Below are 24,067 nucleotides of genomic sequence, written 5' to 3'. Positions count from 1 at the left end.
GAAACACTTGTTAGGCCCCAAGGATGGCCACATCATCCCTTTGAAACCAAATATCTGTAAATGACATGGCTCCAGTGACTGATTAGGTGGTAACAGCATTTACTCGGCACCTTGCCTTCACTTAACAGATTGTGTAATAAAAATGCATTGGATTTTAATGATCATGAGACAACATGCCCAAAGGTGATCCTGGTTTTAAAAAAATCTATTGAAGTATGTATTCCTAGCTCAAAAAAAGTTACTGCTAATGCTCTCACACTCCTTCAAATCTCCAAATTCCTTTTTTTGTCTGCTGTGATCTGACTTCATGTTGGAAGCTGGCTACGTTCATTCTTCATGGTCCCACTGTATATAGGAAAGTAGCCACCCTCTCTTTCCCATTCCCAAGATGGACTGTGTGGTGTATAGTGTGCATAGAGCAGTAAACATCACCACAGCTAAAATGCATTGTTTGTTCCAAATAAGCAAAAATTAGACAGCAAAGGAGAGGTTCGGGAGTTCCTTATAAGGAGGCAGAAAAACACAGTAAGAAACAATTTCATGGAAAAAAACGTAGATTACAGGACCATTAAGTAGTGGCTGTATAAAATATTTTTGGAGAGTAAAGACATCTTTAGCGCTACCCCCTCAGGAGCCGCTGGAAATTTGGGTCTCCCTTTGTTTGCACAGTCAGGCAACACGCATTGTCAGCTTGCGATCATGGTCAGTAACCAGTCCTTGGGCTTGTTTTTATGTTTTATTGGGGGAATATAAACTTCGATGGGGATAAGGGGTTATGGGATGCCCAACTGAGCTCAACAACAACTTAGAGGACAACTCCTCTTTGTACAACTTGCAGCAAAATGGATCCTAGACTGTACTCCCTCTGGAATAATGCCAGTCCCTAATGGATCAGTGGTGAATATCCCACTTGTTTTTAGGATTTATATTTTCCCTTAGTGGAATATAGCAAAGTCCCAACTGTATGCAGCTCCATGTCCCCTTAGTAGAAATATAGCAAAGACCCAACTGTATGCAGGGCCACTATATCCCCTTAGCAGGAAAAGAGCAAAGTCCCAACTGTATGCAGGAGCTTTATTTCCCCTAAGTAGGAATATAGCAAAGTCCCAACTGTATGCAGACCTCCATGTCCTCTTAATGGAAAATAGCAAAGTCCCAAATGTATGCAGGACCTCTAAGTCCCCTTAGTAGGAATATAGCAAAGTCCCAGCTGTATGTAGGAGCTCTATGTCAACGTAGTAGGAATATGGCAAAGTCACAACTGCATGCAGGACCTCTATGTCCCCTTAGTAGGAATATAGCAAAGCCCCCAACTGTATGCAGGACATCTATGTCCCCTTAGTAGGAATATAGCAAAGTCCCAACTGTATGCAGGGCCTCTATGTCCCCTTAGCAGGAATATATCAAAGTCCCAAATGTATGTAGGAGCTCTATGTCTCCTGTGCAGGAATATAGCAAAGTTCCAACTGTATGCAGGACCGCTATGTTCCCTTAGTAGGAATATCTCAAAAGTCCCAACTGTATGTAGGAGCTCTATGTCCCCTTTGCAGGAATATGGCAAAGTCACAACTGCATGCAGGACCTCTATATCCCCTTAGTAGGAATATAGCAAAGCCCCCAACTGTATTCAGGACCTCTATGTCCCCTTAGTGGGAATATAGCAAAGTCCCAACTGTATGCAGGACCTCTATGTCCCCTTAGCAGGAACATATCAAAGTCCCAACTGTATGTAGGAGCTCTATGTCCCCTTAGTAGGAATATGGCAAAGTCACAACAGCATGCAGGACCTCTATGTCCCCTTAGTAGCAATATAGAAAAGCCCCCAACTGTATGCAGGACATCTATGTCCCCTTAGTAGGAATATATCAGTCCCAACTGTATGCAGAAGCTCTATGTCCCCTTAGTAGGAAATACCAGCACACCTGGCTTCTATGAGTGAATCCCATAACAAGAGAGGGGTTAAGGTGAGTTGTGGCACTGTCCTATTTTATGTTAGCTAAATATTGCATCCAGCTGCCTTCTCCCTTTGTTGGCTCTTGGGGTGGTAAATAGAGGTACTCACACTGCCCCTTGTCCCTCTTGCTGCTCTGCAAAGACTGCTGTTCAGGCCTCCTGCTGTACAAGTTCTTCCTTGCAATACAGGGTGTCTCCTGGTCTCATGGATGAGACTGAAAGGTGGCGAAGAAACCTCTGATCAAACTACTCCTTTCCTCAGCTTCTGCCTGGAGGCAGATTCCCAAGCTACGGGGCCTCCTCCAGGCCTCATAATCCTCAACTCCATACTTCAACCAGCAATGAACTCTACTGGCCAGGCTCTTCAATATTTATGGGCACATCCTACTGCCCTGCCAGGCCTCCTGCCTGGGGATTGCTCAAACTCCTATGAATATTCAGATCTCAGCCCCTGTATCCCTACCCTCTAGCTTCTGGACATTTCTGGGAACTTCCAGAACAAGGGGGAGGTGACAGAGGCCTGACCTACACAGCCCTCCAGCCTGGCCTGAGTTTGAACCCCACAGACATGCTGTCGTTAGCTACTTGTGAGCCAAACTAAATTTATCTAACTATGTACACTACAGGGTGCTACACATCTCCCTCATTTAGAATACGGTGTTCATTTCTGTAGACCTCATCTACAGAACAATATTGAAAAGAGATGGGAAACAAAAATGGTCTGGCGGATAAAACATATCAGGGGAAACTTCAATAACTTAAAAAATAAGTTCACATTTTGTAACATGTTACACCGATATTCAGGGTGTAGCATGTTACTTTTGCAGCGGTCCCTGCACCCCCTCAATCCCCCGTTGTGGAACAGAACTGGGGATTGTCTCCCCACACCCACTGTCACAATTTAAAAGCAGTGGCCATGCAGGGCTCTTAATGAACTACCAGGGCACTGCTGAGCACTCTAGGTAGTTAATTGATGCTTCCTGTCATTGAGTAACTGCCTGCCTAAACAAGGTATGAGCAGCCAGATACAATGATCGTCTGTAGGAGCCTGAGATTGCACCCATGATCTGCCAATTGCAGGCTCCTAGTAAAAAAATTTGAAATGCACTTTTTTTTGCCTGCAAAAAGATATGCATTTATTTATTTATTTATGTTTGCAAAACTGAACTTATCCTTTAAAATGTACAGCTTGGAGGAAAGGGGATGAATAAGGTTCGGGGGGGGGGCAGTATTTTAAATATGAATCCAAGATCAAGAACACAGGCACATGACCTCAAATTAGCAGGAGGAAAGTTAAAAAATAATCATAGAAATTAATTTTTTTATGGATTCAAACATGCTTGGTACAAACATAGATCTATACTCAGACAAAAACAAAATGTATCAATTGATAAAAAAAATGGGCAGACTGATGGACCACTTGGTCTTTTTCCGCTGCTACTCTTCTATGCCTCTATGACATTGTTTTGTGTCACTTAGGGACGGTTTGCACCACATGCAATCCTGTATGTTTTTGCATCAAAAACGCATGGATAGTAGGTTATATGGTTTCCAATGGCATAATTCACACTAGTGCAATCAATTCCAATGCATTCCAGAAGAAAAAGTAGAGTGTGCTGTATTTTTTTCTGCACTGAACTCTCCTGGAATGTGGTAAAACACTCCGGAACACAACTAAAAGCACCAAAAATGTCCTTATTTAAGGTGAAAAAAATTAAGGGTAAGATGCACTGGAATGCATAAAAAAACACACTGGAACGCATAAAAAACATGCATGCAGAAATTTATCCAGGCTGCTTTTCTGTTGTGTGAACCAGCCCTGAGGTGTCCGTGTTAATCCAGCATTTTGAACTTTTATGTAAGTACTTGGAAATCTGGATAATGTGAATTGTCAGTGGGCTGGAAATTGGATTATGTAAATGTCAGACTGTCTGTTCTCCAGATGCCCTGTATACTTTACCCAAGCTCGTATTGTAAAGCTGCCATATTTGTGTAGCCTCAGGTGTAAAGAGATTATTTCCTGGTTTAATTTTTCTCTTCGTTGCTTCTGAAGTCTACTGAGAACTGGGAAGGATGGAGACCAGCGGACCAGGAAATCACACAGCTAATATTTCTATACATTCCACTACCAAGAACTGAACCTAGGAAGATTTACCTTAAAAGGCCAACAGAGGACAATAGATTAATCATGAGTATTGTCTGCATTCTCCCTGCAGCTGATCTTTTCCACACAACTGACTTAACATGTCTTGCTCCTCTGTGTGTAGGTGGCCATCTTTGTAGAGACATGGCTTTGCTTCCTCGTGTCAGAGCCTTCAGCAAGGAGAACCGTGAACAGCACAGCAGGGCCATCACCAGATCCCGCTCCAAATCTCCTGGGACTCACAGTCAAAGGAAACAGTGCCTTAGATCTCACACTGCAGATATACAGTGTGTCAAGGTACAGGAATGCCTAGGCACCCTCACATATCATAAAACTGTTTCAGTGTAGCAATATTCTTGGGATGTCTGGTGTGAATCGCTCTCTTAAGGTCATGCCACAGCATTTCAATCGGGTTGAGGTCAGGACTCTGACTGGACCACTCCAGAAGGCGTATTCTGTGCTGTTGCAGCCATTGTTTTGTTGAATTACTTGTATGCTTTGGGTCATTGTCCTGTTGCATCACCCATCCTCTGCGGAGCTTCAGTTGGCGGACAGATGGTCGTACGTTTTCCTGCAAAATGCCTTGATAAACTCTGGAATTCATTTTCCCATCAATGACAACAATCCGTCCAGGCCCTGAGGCAGCAAAGCAGCCCCAAACCATGATGCTCCCTCCGCCATGTTTTACAGTGGGGATGAGGTTTTGATGTTGGTGTGCTGTGCCTTTTTTTCTCCACACATAGTGTTGTGTGTTCTTCCCAAACAACTCAATCTTGGTTTCATCTGTCCACAGTATATTTTGCCAGTAGTGCTGTGGAACATCCAGGTGCTCTTTTGCAAACTTCAAGCATGCTGCAATATTCTTTTTGGACAGCAATGGCTTCCTCCGTGGTGTCCTCCCATGTACTCCATTCTTGTTTAATGTTTTCCTTATTGTAGATGTGTCAACAAAAATGTTAGCATGTGCCAGAGATTTCTGTAGGTCTTTAGCTGACACTCTGGGATTCTACTTTACCTCATGCAGCATTCTGCGCTGTGCTCTTGCAGTCATTTTTACAGGACGACCACGCCTAGGGAGAGTAGCAACAGTGCTAAACTTTCTCCATTTGTAGACAGTCTGTCTTACCGTGGACACATGAACATCAAGGCTTTTGGAGATACTTTTGTAACCCTTTCCAGCTTCATGCAAGTCAACAATTCTTGATTGTAGGTCTTCTGAGAGCTCTTTTCTGCGAGGCATGGTTCACATCAGACAGTGCTTCTTGAAACCAGTAAACCCAAAACAGGTGTGTGTTTTTTAAGGGCAGGACAGCTGTCAGCAACACATCCAATATCATCACACTGATTGGAGTCAAGGTTGGCTGACTCCTGGCTCCAATTAGCTCTGGGAGAAGTCATTAAGCTAGGGCTTCACATACTTTTTCCTCCCTGCACTGTGAATGTTTACATGTTATGTGCAATTAAACCATGGCAACATCTAATGTTTGTGTAGTATTATGTTCAGCAGCCTGTGTTCTTCTATTGTTGTGACTTAGATGACGTTCAGAGCACATTTTATGCCCAATTCATGCAAAACTCCACGTAATCCCAAGGGGTTCACATACTTTTTCTTGCAACTGTAGATTTGTGTGTCGTCGGCATAGAGGTGGTAGTTGAAGCCGTGAGAGTGTATGAGTTGGCCAAGGGAGGAGGTGTAGATGGAGAAGCGGCTTTAAAATAGGAGGGGACTCCATAGAAGCGCAGGAGGATTTCTAATAAGAATTTATTGCCTAGATGGAGAAGAGAAGGGGCCCGAGGACAGAGCCTTGAGGGACCCCAACAGAGAGGGGGAGTGAGGGGGAGGTGGTAGCATTATAGGTAACGCTGAAGGAGCGTTGTGACAGGTAGGATGAGAGCCAGGAGAGAGCAGAATCTCTGAGGCCGAGGGAGTGTAGTTTTTTGAGGAGGAGCGGGTGGTCGACTGTGTCGAAGGCCGCAGAGAGGTCAAGGAGTAGGAGCACTGAATAGTGGCCATTAGCTTTGGCGGTTAGCAGGTCATTGGAGAGTTTGAGTAAGGCAGTTTCGGTGGAGTGTAGGGGACGGAAGCCGGACTGTAGGGGATCAAGGAGGTTGTTGTCGTTGAGGTGAGAGCATAGGCGGGTGTAGACTAGGCGCTCGAGGAGTTTAGATGTAAATGGGAGCAGGGAGATGGGTCTGAGGTTGTTCGGGTCATTGGGGTCCAGGGAGGGCTTTTTAAGTATGGGGGTGATGTGTGCATGTTTCAGAGGGGAGGGGAAAGTGCCGGAGGAGAGGGAGAGATTGAAGATGTGGGTGAGGGAGCGTAGGATGGAGGGGGAAGGAGGTCGTAGGAGTTGTGAGGGGATAGGGTCGAGGGGGCAGGTGGTGAGGCGGACATCAGAGAGGATCTTGGAGACTTCCTCGATGGTAGTAAATAATATCATTATTACTATACATTTATATAGTGTATTAATATACATTTATATAGTGGCAACAGAGCGCACAGAGCTTTACAACATGTATATAAATATTTACAAATAAAAACTAAATTATCTATCTATCCAACTATCTCTCTATCTATCTATCTATCTATCTATCTATCTATCTATCTATCTATCTATCTATCTTATCCACAGTATATATCTATATACATTAATAAATGTATATTGTATCAGAATAAGAGGTGATGTCTGATAGGTTTCTAAATATATATATATATATATATATATATATATATATACATACATACACACAGTATACATATACAGTATATATTTAGAAACATATATATGTATTAATAAATGTATACTGATAGGTTTGTCTGATAGGTTTCTAAATATATCTATATATATTAATAAATGTATACTGATAGGTTTGTCTGATATGTTTCTAAATATATCTATCTATCTATATATATATATATATACCGGTATATTAATAAATGTATACTGTATCAGAATGAGAGATAATGTCTGATAGGTTTCTAAATATATATATATATATATACACACACAGGCTGGGAAGGAAAGAGCAAAATGATGATGGACAGATGCTGGGAGAACACCATAGCTCTGCGAGAGGGATTCCCCCATCAACATTGACTATGTTGTTGGGTGAATCTAGCGATTTTCTTTCCTGCAACCCGTGCAGGAAATAAATTGATCCATCTATGGCCAGCTTTAGCAAGTTCTGTACAGGAGAGAGAGAGATAAAGATAGACAGACAGACAGATAGACAGATAGATAGATAGATAGATAGATAGATAGATAGATAGATAGATAGATAGATAGATAGATCAGTGGGGTACCTACCTTAAACATTCATGCAACTTTCATCCAAGATTCACATATTTTCACAAAGGATTCAATTAGTGAAATATATGGACCTTGGATGAAAGTTGTATGAATTTTGACAATGGAAGTATTGATAATTAGACCCCAGAACATAAACAGCCACTCCGTAAACAGATTCTGCCAGTGGATCTGTTATTTTACCACTTCCTGTAATAGGGTGACATGTAGTTTTAAATTGACTTTTATAAAGAGAAAAAGTAATGAAAGGCCAATACTTAATAGGTAGTTACAGTGACAGTTTTTTGGAAAAGGTTTAAAGTGTATTATTTAAAGTTTTAGTAAAGTCGCATTTATTTATTTATTTATTTTAACCACTTCAATACCGAGCACTTTTACTCCCTTCCTGCCCAGGCCAATTTTCAGGTTTCGGCACTCTCACACTTTGAATGACAATTGTGCGGTCATGCAACACTGTTCCCAAACTAAATTTTTTTTGATTTTGTTCACACAACTAGAACTTTCTTTTGGTAGTATTTAATCATCACTGGGATTTTAATTTTTTTGCTAAATTCACAAAAAAGACCAAAAACTTTGAAAAAACCCATGTTTCTTTGTTTCTGTTAAAAAAGTTTGCAAATAAATAATTGTTCTTCATAAATTTAGGACAAGATGTATTCTGCTACATTTCTTTGGTGAAATGACCCAAGTCAGTGTTTATTATTTAGTCTGTAGGAAAGCTATAGAGTTCACAAACTATGGGATATATCTGAAAATTGATCAATCCTGAAGTACTGACGGCCAATCTAAATTCTTGAGGTCCAAGAATGTCAAAACAGTACAGATATCCCCCAAATTACCCCTTTTTGCAAAGTAGACAGTCCAACGTATTTCATAAAAAAGCATGGCGAGTTTTTTGAAGTTTTAATTTTTTGTCATACTTTTTCGGAAAATGAAGAAATTAAAACATTTTTTTTCCCAATTTTGTTTTATACATACTGTCACCAGTGTAGTACAAAATCAGCATATAACTGGTGTGGCGGTGATCAGTGACACTGACTGGTGACAGTACAAAAAAAAAAATTGATACTTCTTTTTAAATTTTAAATTTTTTTATTATTTTATTATTAATTTTTGTTCCTCTTTTTTAAGATTTGTTTTTCATATTACACTATGACCAAAGTAGTATAATGTTACCATAGTAATTAATTTTTTCATTTTCCGAAAAATTATCACAAAAAAAATACAACTTCAAAAAACTCTCCATGCCTCTTATGAAGTACGTCGGACTGTCTAGTCTGCAAAAAGGGGTCATTTGGGGGATATCTGTACTGTTCTGACATTCTTGGACCTCAAGAAATTAGATTGGCTGTCAGTACTTCAGGATTGATCAATATTCAGATCTATCCCATAGTTTGTGAACTCTATAACTTTCCTACAAACTAAAAAATACATCCTAATTTGGGTTATTTTCACCAAAGACATGTAGCAGAATACATCTCGGCCTAAATTTATGAAGAACAATTATTTATTTGCAAACTTTTATAACAGAAACAAAGAAAAATGTGTTTTTTTTCTCAAAATTTTTGTTAATTTAGCAAAAAATAAAAACCCCAGTGGTGATTAAATACCACCAAAAGAAAGCTCTAGTTGTGTGAAGAAAATGATAACATTTTAGTTTGAGTACAATGTTGTATGATCGCGCAATTGTCATTCAAAGTGTGAGAGCGCTGAAACCTGAAAAATGGCCTGGGCAGGAAAGGGGTAAAAGTGCCCGGTATGGAAGACGTTAAATAATAAACATGTTATACTTACCTGTTGTGTGCAGTGGTTTTGCACAAAGCAGCACCTCCACAGCAAGCCAAACTCTAGGAGTCCATTCAAACAGAAAGCTGTGGCCCCTCCCTCTCTGATAGGCTCACTGGCTGTGATTGACATGAGCAGAAGCCAGTGGCTCAGCCAATCAGGAGTGAGAGTCCCTGGAGAACCAAGGCTCTTGTGGACTTCGCTGGATCGGGATGGGACTCAGGTGTTTGGGGGGGGGGCTGCTACACAGAGAAGGTTTTTTTACTGTCATGCAGAGAATGTATGAAAGTAAAAAACCTGGAGCCTTTAGAACCACTTTAAGCTGATTGTTGCAAGTATCCCAGCAGTGTTTTATACATATACATATATATAGCTATATCTATCGATCGATCGATCGATAGATAGATATATGAGACATGTGTGTGTAAATACAAGTGTGTAAATAATATTATAAATATAAAAAAAATTAAATAATAATATATATGTAATTATATTGCATATTGTGTGTGTATATGTATCTATCTATCTATATGTATCTATCTATCTATCTATCTATCTATCTATATATATATATATATATATACACACACATATATAATTATTATTATACAGGATTTATATAGCGCCAACAATTTACTCAGCGCTTTACAATATAATATTATTACAATAATAATATTACATACTGCATATATATATACAGGGGGGATCGAAAGTTTGGGCACCCCAGCTAAAAATTTGTATTAATGTGCATAAAGAAGCCAAGGAAAGATGGAAAAATCACCAAAAGGCATCAAATTAAAGATTAGACATTCTTATAATATGTCAACAAAAGTTAGATTTTATTTCCATCATTTACACTTTCAAAATAACAGAAAACAAAAAAATGGCATCTGCAAAAGTTTGGGCACCCTGCAGAATTTATAGCATGCACTGCCCCCTTTGCCAAGACCTGCCAGTGTCATGGATTGTTCTCAATCATCGTCTGGGAAGACCAGGTGATGTCAATCTCAAAGGTTTTAAATGCCCAGACTCATCTGACCTTGCCCCAACAATCAGCACCATGGGTTCTTCTAAGCAGTTGTCTAGAAAACTGAAACTGAAAGTAGTTGACGCTCACAAAGCTGGAGAAGGCTATAAGAAGATAGCAAAGCATTTTCAGATGTCAATATCTTCTGTTCAGAATGTAATTAAGAAATGGCAGTCATCAGGAACAGTGGAAGTTAAAGCAAGATCTGGAAGACCAAGAAAAATATCAGACAGAACAGCTCGCAGGATTGTGAGAAAAACAATTCAAAACCCACGTTTGACTGCACGATCCCTCCAGAAAGATCTGGCATACACTGGAGTTGTGGTACACTATTCCACTATAAAGAGATACTTGTACAAATATGGTCTTCATGGAAGAGTCATCAGAAGAAAACCTCTTCTAAGTCCTCACCACAAAAATCATCGTTTGAACTTTGCAAATGAACATATAGACAAGCCTGATGCATTTTGGAAACAAGTTCTGAGGACCGATGAGGTTAAACTTGAACTTTTTGGTCGGAATGAGCAAAGGTACGTTTGGAGAAGAAGGGGCACAGAATTGAATGAAAAGAACCTCTGTCCAACTGTTAAGCATGAGGTTGGATCAATCATGCTTTGGGGTTGTGTTGCAGCCAGTGGCACAGGGAACATCTCACGAGTAGAAGGAAAAATGGATTCAATAAAATTTCAGCAAATTTTGGATGGTAACTTGATGCCATCTGTGAAAAAGCTGAAGTTAAAGAGAGGATGGCTTCTACAAATGGATAATGATCCTAAACACACCTCGAAATCCACGGGGGATTACATCAAGAGGCGTAAACTGAAGGTTTTGCCATGGCCTTCACAATCTCCTGACCTCAACATAACTGAAAATCTATGGATAGACCTTAAAAGAGCAGTGCGTAACAGACAACCCAGAAATCTCAAAGAACTGGAAGACTTTTGTAAGGAAGAATGGGCAAAGATACCTCAAACAAAAATTGAAAGACTCTTGGCTGGCTACAAAAAGCGTTTACAAGCTGTGATACTTGCCAAAGGGGGCAGTACAAGATATTAACTCTGCAGGGTGCCCAAACTTTTGCAGACGCCATTTTTTTGTTTTCTGTTATTTTGAAAGTGTAAATGATGGAAATAAAATCTAACTTTTGTTGACATATTATAAGAATGTCTAATCTGTAATTTGCTGCCTTTTGGAGATTTTTCCATCTTTCCTTGGCTTCTTTATGCACATTAATACAAATGTTTAGCTGTGGTGCCCAAACTTTCGATCCCCACTGTATATATATATATATAATTTTTTTTCGAATGGTTCTGTGCATACTGTGCAGGACTTCTGTTTTTACATTCCTCATTTCTAGTAATGACCATGTGCAGTCCATGTGGCTGACGATGACGTGAGTTGGATGGCAATCTGTTAGAAACATCTTCCAAATAACGTTGACACCTTTATTGAAAGACTGATATACCACAAATGTGACTTAATTAGGAGTGTTAAGCAGACCAGGAACTAAAACATAGTCTGGTTGTTATTCTCATCGATGCTCCTCTACGCCTGAGTCATGGATCGGGAATGAGCACGCAGGGCTAGACTTCCGACCTTCCACGCTTCCGTGGCTGCATGTTTATTTCAGGGTCAGTGACCCACCAGGTGAAGTCTGGGTAAGGATGACAGTCCTGGAATTTGCACCTTTTTAAAACGAATTAGCATCTACATTCTCACCAATTTACTTTAAGATATTTAAAGCCCAACTCCAGGTGAAAAAAAAAATACACTTGCAGTGAGGCCTCCAAGCTGCAAGGAATAAAGGCCCGCTTTCACCTAGGAGCAGGGGCGGACTGATAACTCATGGGGCCCCCTGGGCAATAGGGGATCATGGGGCCCCTGTGTCCTTTCCCAAACTCAAAAAAGCCTATGAAAAAGGTACCAGGGGCATCTCATGGGGCCCCCTACTGACCCCGGGCCCTCAGGCAGTGCCCGAGTTTCCAAATGGTCAGTCCGCCCCTGCCTAGGAGTAGAAAGATCAGCTGTAATATACCTTACTCCTCACTCTTGTGCTGTGACCAGTCTCAGGAGACCCCTCTCTAAAGTTCTCCTGGTTGTGGTCACAATCCTGTCCCACCACCGACAATGCGGGGTTAGAAGCCCTGCACTGTACAGTATGTGATGACATAGCCTGGGGAGGCAGAGGTGGAAGAGCCTGCTAGAAGGGCAGTATGGTGGGTGCAGCGCAGTGTACAGACTGTTTTTGTTTTCCTTACCATAGGGTTCTATTAGATTGGGTGTTTTTTGTGCATTTTCTGTAAGTTCCTGCACGCTGCATCTTTGGTGCACTTTAAGAAAACGCACAAAAAACGCCTGATCTAGTAGAGGTCTATGGGAAAGTGACGGGAAAGTGATGCGTGTTTGCAGCATGTTTCCAAAATGTACATTTTCTTCGCACTTTGTCGGGTGTTCTGGAATCGCTAAGTCAAGTGTGACTAGGGTCTTAATCTGATTTCATTTCTTCATTATATTTCAGTTTATTTATTTCAGGTACTTATATAGCGCCATCAATTTACGCAGCACTTTACATATATATTGTACATTCACATCAGTCCCTAACCCTCAAGGGGTGTACAATCTAAGGTCCCTAACTTACATTCATATACACATACTAGGGCCAATTTAGACAGGAGCCAATTCACCTACTAGTATGCCTTTGGAGTGTTGGAGAAAACCAGAGTAAATGGCAGAAACCCACACAGGCACAGAGAGAACATGCAAAGTTCAGGCAGGTGGTGCTATGGTTGGGATTCAAACCAATGACCCTAGTACTGCCAGGCAGAAGTGCTAACCACTGTGCTGCCCAGTTCTTTCCATCTTGGAAGCTCAACATCACAGGCAAGTGTAACCTAGATGGTCCGCGTGCAAAGGCAGCCTGCTTAGCAATACCCACTCCTCCACCCGTCATGGCATTTTGATTTTTGCATAAGGCCTGTCTAGAGGCAGGTCAATATATAGATCATTGCTACCCGCTCTTGAGAGGAGTACTGAAGTAGGGTGCTGTGATGTTTTCAGGAAGCTATGTACAGAACGCTGCCTGCCCCTCCCACCAGCCATGATCTGCCTGCATTGCATAGAGAAGAACAGCGACCCACTGATAATGTTAAATGGGCTAAAATAAAGTATGTTATGAAAATAAAAAGGATTTATTTAAAACGGTTGTAAACCCAGTGAAGTGACTGGCCTCAGGCGATACACAGAGATGAAACAAATCGTCCTATATAAGTTGTACCCAGGGGCGGACTGACCATTTGAGCACTTGGGCACTGCCCGAAGGCCCGGTGTCAGTAGGGGGCCCCATGAGATGCCCCTGGTACCTTTCATTGGCTTTTTCATAGGCTTTTTTGTGTGTGGGCGAGGACACAGGGGCCCCATGATCCCCTATTGCCTGGGGGCCCCTTGAGTTGTCAGTTTGCCCCTGGTTGTACCTGTTTACCTGTAGTCTTCTCCTATCTACATCCCAATTCAAAGGGCTGAATTTACACAGGATGTCTCAGCTCTGAAAAGAAGGAGGCGGAAAGCTGAAGTTAGATCAGTGAAGAGAGCCTTGAGAGCTGATTGGAGGGAAGGGACACACCCCCTTTTCACGCAGCAGACAGAAACAGAGCTCAGGCTCTCAATCTGCTGGAGGCCCCTCCCCTGTCACCATTTTACTCTTGGTGTCAGGAAAACTCCTCAAAGGTGACTCATGCTTATAGCAGAGGAAGGATGCAACAGATAGAGATGACACTTAGTGCTCTTGATTGAGACAAGTACACACTATAGGGGGATATGCTTTGTTCATATTTCATGTCTGAGGTTTACAACCGCTTTAAAAAAATGTCATTAGCATGTTGATATAGAGGAAGGGAGGAACCAGGGAGGGAAAACTATAAGAAGATTACACTTCAGCTTAGGGATGAAGGGCTTGGTCACACCTGAGGCTGCGTTTTACCATTGGTGCGTGCTGTGAAGGGAGGAACAGTGGCGATACCTTGTATTGATATATCACAGTGTTTGCTTTTTTTTTTTCAACTTTATTGGGATGCCACAAATGGACATTTTATTAATCTTTGTGCATCGCAGTTCTGCGTAAAATGCAGCATGTTTGAATTTTTCTGTGCATACTGTTGCAGTGCAATGGTGTGAAATGAACTCAAATGCATTGCCTGTCCATCACAGCCCAAGCCATATGGTGTGACTGGGCCCTGAAATGTGTAAGGCCCCTTTCACACAGGTGTTCCGTTTACGGATGAAAAAATGGACATGTATTTCTATGGACTAGCGGATGTAAACGGATGATCATCTGTTTACATCCATTAAAGTCCGCATCCGTTAAAATCCGTTTTTTTTTTTAAAGAAGAAAACCCCGTTTTCCTTCTGTTAAAAAAACGGAACGGACAATAAATAGATGTAAACGTACGAAAAATGGATGTAATTGGACAAAAAAAACCAGATGTAAACCAGATGTAAACGGACGAAAACTCTATCAAACATGAAAAAAATCTATTTAGTTCTACTTTAGCCATTTGTCAGTAGTCATCTCACTATGGCACCTGGAAATCAATGTGATGCTATGAGGATAACTGCCAGTACCTCCCAGCAGCACCCATTTAATCGGCCGTGTAGCCCTCGTGTAGCCCTCGCCTTCCCTGTAAATGACGGGGTGGGGCACAGATAAAGAAGTGGAAGAACAAGTCCCCACCCTCCCCCACCTCTGATCAGGTAGCATCCCTCCCCCACCCTTTCCCTTTCTCATCATTAGAAACACCTTTCCAATTTTCTTGTGCATTCCACGCTTTACACACCATTTCGCTGTGCCATTGTACCCCTTTAAGTACATATATAAAAATAGTTATGTTAGATATTTACTCCATTAATACTGTATATATATAACTGAGATATTTAATTGCTATACTTTTTTTTTTTTTTTTTTACAATTTATACATGAATTACACTTAACATCCATTTTTTTTGAATGGAAGAAAACCCTATTTTTCTTCTGTTAAAAAAAATGGAACGGACGAAACACGGATGTAAACAGACAAAAAATGTATGTAAATGGCAAAAAAACTGATGTAAAGGGACAAAATCTGATGTAAACTCCACTAATACTGTATTTACTCCATTAATACTGTATATACATAATTGAGATATTTAATTTCTATACTTTTTTTTTTTACAATTTATACATGAATTACACTTCTTAACATCCGTTTTTTTGAATGGAAGAAATTACTATTTTTCTTCCGTTAAAAAACAAATGGAACGGACGAAAAGCGTATGTAAACGGATGAAAAACAGATGTAAATGGACAAAAACCGGATGTAAACAGACGAAAAACATATGTAAACGGACAAAAAACATATGTAAAGGGACAAAAACTGATGTAAACTCCAATAATACTGTATTTATTCCATTAATACTGTATATACAAAGTTTAGATATTTAATTTCTGTACTTTTTTTTTTTACCATTTATACATGAATTACACTTCTTAACATCTGTTTTTTTAAATGGAAGAAATTACTATTTTTCTTCCGTTAAAAAAATGGAACGGACAAAAAACGGATGTAAACGGATGAAAAACAGATGTAAATTGGCAAAAAACGGATATAAACAGATGAAAAATGTAAACGGACGAAAAACATGTGTAAAGGGACAAAAACTGATATAAATTCCATTACTACTGTATTTACTCTATTAATACTGTATATACATAATTGAGATATTTAATTTCTATATATTTTTTTTTACCATTTATGCATGAATTACACTTCTTAACATCTGTTTTTTTAAATGGAAGAAATTACTATTTTCTTCCGTTAAAAAAATGGAACAGACGAAAAATGAATGTAAACGGATGAAAACCGGTGTAAACGGACAAAAAACGGATGTAAACAGACTAAAAACGTATGTAAACGGACAAAAAACATATGTAAAGGGACAAAAACTGATGTAAACTCCATTAATACTGTATTTATTCCATTAATACTGTATATACATAATTTAGATATTTAATTTCTGTACTTTTTTTTTTTACCATTTATACATGAATTACATTTAACATCTGTTTTTTTGAATGGAAGAAATTACTATTTTTCTTCCATTAAAAAAAATGGAACAGACGAAAACCGGATGTAAATGGACAAAAAACTGATGTAAACAGACAAAAAAAGTATGTAAAGGGACAAAATCTGATATAAACGGATGAAAAACGGCTAAAAAAACACAAGTAAACTGATGAAAAATGGAACTAAACTGATGTGAACTGATCCACTTTTTCTTGGAAAAAACACAACTGAACCACAACACAAAAGTGTCATTGGGTCCTAACCCCAGGGCTACACACAAAATCCCATCTCATTGATATGAGTATTAAAATGTAACTAAAGGCAATTTTTTTAGTATAGAGCGGAGAGGGATTAGAACACAAGTTGGGTTTTTCTTTGCTGTCCCCATTAGGGACAATCACCCTCTCCTTATCCTATTTACCGTTATAATTGTAAGTGAAAGAAAATCCCAAAGTTTGGGTTGTCACCTGAACAGAGAACAGGAGGGGACATCTTCCAATGGGGACTCTGTTTCTTTCACTTCCTGTTTTGTCTATGAGATAGGAAGTAAAGGGACATCTTCCAATGGGGACTCTTTCCTTTCACTTCCTGTTTTGTCCATGACACAGGAAGTAAAGGGACATCTTCCAGTGGGGACTCCTTTCCTTTCACTTCCTCTTTTGTCTATGACACAGGAAGTAAAGGGACATCTTCCAGTGGGGACTCCTTTCCTTTCACTTCCTGTTTTGTCTCTGACACAGGAAGTAAAGGGACATCTTCCAGTGGGGACTCCTTTCCTTTCACTTCCTGTTTTGTCTATGACACAGGAAGTAAAGGGACATCTTCCAGTGGGGACGCCTTTCCTTTCACTTCCTGTTTTGTCTAGGAAACAGGAAGTAAAGGGACATCTTCCAGTGGGGACTCCTTTCCTTTCACTTCCTGTTTTGTCTATGACACAGGAAGTAAAGGGACATCTTCCAATGGGAACTCCTTTCCTTTCACTTCCTGTTTTGTCTATGACACAGGAAGTAAAGGGACATCTTCCAATGGGGACTCCTTTCCTTTCACTTCCTGTTTTGTCTATGAAGCAGGAAGTGAAGGGAAATCTCTCCAATGGGACACTGATAGGGGTTATAACCCCCCTTACCCTATCAAACATGAAAAAACAAATCTGTTTAGTTCTACTTTAGCCATTTGTCAGTAGTCATCTCACTATGGCACCTGGAAATCAATGTGATGCTATGAGGATAACTGCCAGTACCTCCCAGCAGCAGCCATTTAATCGGCCGTGTAGCCCTCGCCTTCCCTGTAAATGATGGGGTGGGGCACAGATAAAGAATAAGAAGCAGAAGAACAAGCCCCCACCCTCCCTCACCTCCGATCAGGTAGCATCCCTCCCCCACACTTTTCCACTCTCATCATTAGAAACACCTTTCCAATGTTCTTGCGCATTACACACCGTTTCGCTGTGCCATTGTACACCTTTAATTACATATATAAAAATAGTTCTGTTAGATATTTACTCCATTAATACTGTATATACATAATTTAGATATTTAATTTCTATACATTTTTTTTTTTTTTTTTACAATTTATACATGAATTACACTTTGCAATGCTGTACACGTATGTGCGTGTTTGTGTAAGCATGTCCAGGATGCTATGTGGGTGACAATCATTGCACTTTACTCGCTGTAATTCCCTATATAACTAGAATGGAGATAAAACTGTCACTGGATTGTGAGCATGATGCTTACCATGAAGATCCAATACATACAAAGCTATATACATACATCACATGCTAGAGGAAAACCCCATCAACCTGAAGGAAATATAAAGTGCACCTGTCACTTGTACTCAACAGGGGGCAGTATTGTCAGGGGAGATTTTTCAGCTTTTGGAGGTACTGAAGAGATAAAAGCTATAACGGCTCATTTGGACATGCTTTGAAATTTTAGATACCATAAATGCTCATTCACGTGCCCATGACGTGAAGATGCGTTTTTGAAGCATTTGCGTTGCGCTACATAACGTTTTGCAAAGGCTTTCTACTGTATATATTCTTGTACTAACATTTCCGCTGGTAACGCTTTCTAAACGCATCTCAAATGCAGTATAAACGCCGTAGGGGCATTGTGAGGCATTTGTGGAGCTTTTGTAGTGCATTTACATTGACAGGAATGGAGGTGTTATGGGAGTGGTAAAGCCAGCTGAAGGACTTGTTCACATGTGACATTGGGGGGCAGTAAAAACACAAAGCTGAGCTTTACACGCTCCCTCTTTAGCTACAGGCAGTGGCTGGGGGTGTACACATGCCACGGTGCTGTGCTTCACAGCTCCGGCAGGATTTGTACCCCCTGTCGCTGTCAGTAGGTGCTACCATCCAGAGATCACAACCTATGCCAGCGAATGGAGCTGCTCTGCAAGCCCCCTGCATGCAGTTGTGGCACGTTAGGGGTTAAAGCAAACACCACTTCCTCACTGCCGGTCAAATGCTCTCTACAGAGCGATCTGAATGCGGATCACTCTTCAGAGACCAAAGCATAAGTGAACAAAGCCGAATGCTACACGCCAAATAAATTTTGGCACAAAGCAACGTAAATGCAAGCATGTGAACAACACTGTCCCCCGCAATGCACATAATTGACACAAAATATTGTGGCATTCATGAAGCTTCAAAAACATAGCCTTAACTCTTTCCGCACAAGGACTGAGACTCTGACAGGAGGGCATAGCTGGGACAAAGGTGGACACATCATTCAACTAAGGCTAGGTTCACACCTATGCATTTTCCATGTTATTTTGATGTGTGTTTTTTCTGCATTTTTCATGCACTGCCATTGAAGTCTATGGGACCAAAAACATGTTGATCCACCGAAAAAGCCCCTCTGGTATTTTCCCCAATGCATGCACAAATGTGATCGGGCCCTATTAAAAAGAATGGAAATCCTCTGGCCATTCCCCTGTCAACGCAAATCAAACGTTATTCAGACTGTTTTTTTTTTTTTTCCTTTCAATGAATAGGGAAGCACTGCATTATGGCCACTAGATGGCGTGGACTATCATAGGAAATAGGTATATGCCTCTACTCCATCTATTGGCCATAATGCAGTACTTTCCCCATTCAAACTTATTTTCAAGGAAAGGGGGGGAATTACTGCTTAATGACCACTAGGTGGAGCTGAATATCATAGGAAATAAATATGCTCCTCTACCCCATCTAGTGGCCATAATGCAGTTCTTTCTCCATTCAAACTTTTATTTTCAACGAAAGGGGGAAAATACTGCATTATGGCATTGAGAATCATAGGAAATAAATATGTTCCTCAACTCTATCTAGTGACCATAATGCAGTAACTTCCCCATGCAAACTTTTATTTTCAACAACAGGGGGGAAAACACTACATTATGGCCACTAGATGGAGATGAGTATCATAGGAAATAAATATGCTACTGCTTAATGACCACTAGGTGGAGCTGAATATCATAGGAACTAAACATGCTCCTCTACTCCATCTAATGGCCATAATGCAGTTCTTTCCCCAAACTGTTTTGTTTTCAACAAAAACAGGGAAACACTGCGTTATGGCCACTAGATGGAGCTGAATCTCATAGGAAACAAATATGCTCCTCTTCTTCACCTAGTGGCCATAATGCAGTACTTTCCCCATTCAAACTGTTTATTTTCAACAAAAGGTGAGAAACACTGCTTAATGGCCAAATGATGGAGCTGAATATCAAAGGAAATAAATATGCTCCTCTACTCCATCGTGTGGCCATAATGTAGTACTTTCCCCATGCAAACTGTTTTGTTTTCAAAGAAAGGGGGAAACACTGCATTAAGGCCACTAGATGGAGCTGAGTATCATAGGAAATAAATATGCTCCTCTACTCCATCTAGTGGCCATAATGCAGTACTTTCACTACTCATACTTTTTTGTTTTAAATAAAAGGGGGAAACACTGCATTAGGGCCACCAGATGCAGCTGAATATCATAGGAAATAAATATGCTTCTCTACTCCATCTAGTGGCCATAATGCAGTACTTTCACTACTCATACTGCTGTTTTAAATAAAAGGGGGAAACACTGCATTAAGGCCACCAGATGCAGCTGAGTATCATAGGAAATAAATATGCTTCTCTACTCCATCGTGTGGCCATAATGCAGTACTTTCCCATTCAAGCTGTTGTTTTCAATGAAAGAGGGACACACTGCATTATGGCCACTAGATGGAGTAGAGGAGCATACTTATTCAATATGATACTCAGCTCCATCTAGTGGCCATAATGCAGTACTTTCACTATTCAAACTTTTATTTTCAACAAAAGGGGGAAACACTGCATTATGGCCACTAGATGGAGCTGAGTATCATATTGAATAAGTATGCTCCTCTACTCCATCTAGTGGCCATAATGCAGTATTCTCCCCATTCACATTAACATTCAATCTGCAGTGAATGTAGCCTGAGGACATTCGATTTTGCCCCATTCACACAGAATGAATCTACATGCAGGTTACACGCAGGAACAGCTATTATATGTGTGTATATATATATATATATATATATATATAAATAACAGTAATTAGTTTGTTTAGGTAGGCCCTCATATTTGAAAATGTTCTTAAATTTAAGGAGATTAGATTGCAATGTGTAAGGCCAGTGTTTGAGATAACAGTTCCAAATGTGTGTACAGGGGACAGGTGTACCTCATATCAGATCACTTACATGTAATGCTGTAATTCATGGCTTAGTCAAGAATAACGTGTGCAAAATGCATAGGGGAAGGATTTATAAACACTGCAGGGAAGTGATGGTGTTGATGGCATTATCCAATCCAATTCCAGCAGACATATTTCTCCTTTGGAGTAGAAGCAGACAGCTGTAACCTGATTGGTGGCTGCGAGCGACACCCCCTCCATGCTTCATCCCCTCCAGTCTTTATAAACCAGTCCCAGTGGAATTAATGCTCATCTGGTGCTGTTTTACTCTACTGCTTCGCAGCTGCCTTCCAAACAAGTGGCTTCATTCACTTTCCGAGGGTTCCCTAGCTGCAAGGCAAGGATACAGAAATTCAGGGCTTGTTTTAACTCCCTCTTTAACTAATAACATACCAGCGCCTAATGACTGGACGCTTCATTAAAAATAAACTAGCTAGACAGGTTGACGCAAAGCAGTGTCTCCCTATGGGTCAGTTCCCAGAAAAGGGGGACAGGGGAAAAACAGCACCAGATTTATGGCTTACAAATCAACTCTTCAACGCATGACCTTAAACTACAACATATCCGATTTACATGAAAATACTGCTGTGCATTCCTATATTAGCATCCTTTTAAAAGTGCATACGGAAATACTCGCCATACACGGGGAAATCACATCCAGTATTTGTCAAATGAAACAATCTAAAGAGAACCTGTCACAAATACAAAAGAGCAATGGGAACTTCACCCAAATAAAGCTGAGTCTGCCCAGCTTAAAATGGTATTAAACCCAAAACCAAAAATGTAATCTATTGCAGCTTACTAATCATTAGATGTGATGGCTGCATTAGTTTTCTTTTTTTAGGCATTTGTCCCTCTGTTTTTACCTGGTGATCTGGCTAGTAACACATCTCCTGTATTAGAGTGCCTCCACTCTGGATGAATGAGCACAGGGGTCAGATTTGGACAGTAGCATTGTTAGTCTGGGAGAGGAAGGGAGTGTTAAATGTAGTAGCAGATTTAAACACACTAACACATTGGCGCCAAACTCTAGCTCACACTGCAGTTACATCAACAGGTTTTTTTCCTTTAGGGCTAAGGGCCAGTTCACACCACATGTGTTTCAGTTGCTTTTTTCTGCATCCAAATTGCACAGAAAGTAGGTTATATGGTTGTCAATGTCATAGTTCACATCAGTGCTTGCAGTTGCAGTGTGTTCTGGTTGCAGAAAAAAAAGTAAAACATGTTGCATTTTTTTCAGCACAGAACTGTACTAGAACGTGGTAAAGCGCATAAAAAATGTACTGGAACGCACTGGAATGCTCCAAAAACGCACTGGAACACACATGTCCCTATTTAAATTGAAGAAAAAGAGAGAGGAAAAAATGAACGGGAATGCATAAAAACTGCACTGGCACGTGGAAAAAATTCATCAAAAACGTGCATGCAAAAACGCATCTGGACTGCGTTTCTATAGTGTGAACTGGCCATAAAGGTTTTACACGAACAAACAATAGCTAATCATTGTAAGCACTCCTGTCAGTGTTAAATGGGTTGTCTCATCCCTCTAACTGCTACATTGCAGGAGAGCTTGTTCTGTTGAAAAACAACCAACCAGATCTCCAGATGAAAAAAAAAGGATTGAAAGCTTAAAAAAGAAAACTAATGTAGCCACCATATCTAAGAATTGGTAAGCTGCAATTTGATAAATGTTTGCTTTTGGTTTAAAACCACTTTACTGTTGCAATGGAAGACAAACTCCCCACAAAGAGCTGACATGTAAATGTCTGCTAGGTGCTGGCTACATGCCATTGGCTCATTTGGAGGCAACTTTGGCTTTTTACTCTTGTTGAGTTCTTGGCAATGGTAAAGTGAATTTAAACTAGAACCTATTGCAGCTTACCATTCATTAGATGTGGTAGCTGCATTAGTTTTCTTTTTTAGTCTAGGTTCACACCTAAGCGTTTTCCACAGTGTTTTGCAGAAACGCACTACAGTCCATTTAACATGATTTCCTATGGGACACGTTCACATCTCCGTGTTCTCACCCAGTGCGTTTTCAGGGACTTTTTTAAACGCAAAAAGTTGCATTTTTGGTTCTATAGACTTCAATGGAGATGCTGCGGAAAAAAATGTAGTGTGTCTTTGCTGCGTTTATGCTGTTTTTGCTGCGTTTTGCATTTTAAGCTGTCTAGCAACAAGAAAAAACCTTGAAATGCATCAAAAACACGTCACAAATGCAAAAAGCACTGCGGAAACAGATCAAACACAAACTGCATAGGTATGAACCTAGCCTTTGGCTTTTTTTTCCCTTCGGTTTTCACATGGTGATCTGGGCAGTAACACACCTCCTATATTAGCGTGATCCCACTCTGAATGAAGGAACACAGGGGGCACCTTTGGATGGCAGCATTGTCAGTCTGGGGAATACCTGAAGATTTAGATACACTAACAAAGGGAAGACAAACTTCCACTGACAGTTACAGTTTTGTTCTTTTTTGGGATAAAGGTTTTACATAAATAAATAAAAGCTGATTATAAGCACCCCTGCCAATGGTAAATAATTTGTCTCAACCCTCAAAGTGCTACATCTGCAGGACACCTTGATTTACTAGTTGGATCACCAGGTGAAATGTAGAAGAAAGAAAGCCAAAAAAGAAAACTAGTTCAGCCATCACATCCAGGAATTGGCAAGCTGCAATATAATAAATGCTTGCTTTTGGGTTTAATACTCCTTTATGCTAGGTTCACACCTATCATTGTGTGCATATTTCAGTGCATTTGCAGAAACGAGCTGCAGTCCATTTAACATTAGTTCCTATGGGTCACGTTCACATATATGCAATTTCCACCATTGCGGGGTTTTTTGGAAAGGTGCAGGAATTTTTTTTACAGTGGGATTTTGGCACATCAAAAATGAACATGCCCATGCATTTTTTGTTTGTTTTACTGCATGACAACAGACACCTCATGCATCAAAAGCACACAAAACACACCAGCAATAGGCCTCTAAAATGCATCAACTGCAAATGCATAGGTGTGAACTTAGCCTTAAAGGGACTAAAATATAAAAGTTG

At 40.3% G+C, this 24,067-nt stretch overlaps 1 protein-coding gene across 2 annotated transcripts in view; it reads right to left on the bottom strand.

The window, feature by feature from the left end:
• Positions 1 to 15,627: 15,627 nt before the first annotated feature.
• Positions 15,628 to 24,067, bottom strand: part of LOC149440370 (beta-4C adrenergic receptor-like) — an 11,190-nt gene continuing 2,750 nt past the window's right edge. Inside the window, exon 2 of one of the 2 annotated variants that reach the window (XM_089658731.1) lies at positions 15,628 to 21,341. In XM_089658731.1, the coding sequence (XP_089514857.1) occupies positions 21,338 to 21,341 (4 nt within the window). In that variant the 3' untranslated portion in view covers positions 15,628 to 21,337. The other variant, XM_089658730.1, reaches the window with a different exon arrangement.

Source organism: Staurois parvus, unplaced genomic scaffold (genome assembly GCF_062004578.1).
Source record: "Staurois parvus isolate SC_StPar_1 unplaced genomic scaffold, SC_StPar_1.0 ptg001090l, whole genome shotgun sequence".
Lineage (NCBI taxonomy): Eukaryota > Metazoa > Chordata > Amphibia > Anura > Ranidae > Staurois > Staurois parvus.
Note: the sequence above shows the minus strand (reverse complement) of the source record. Positions and strands in the feature narration are given on the sequence as shown.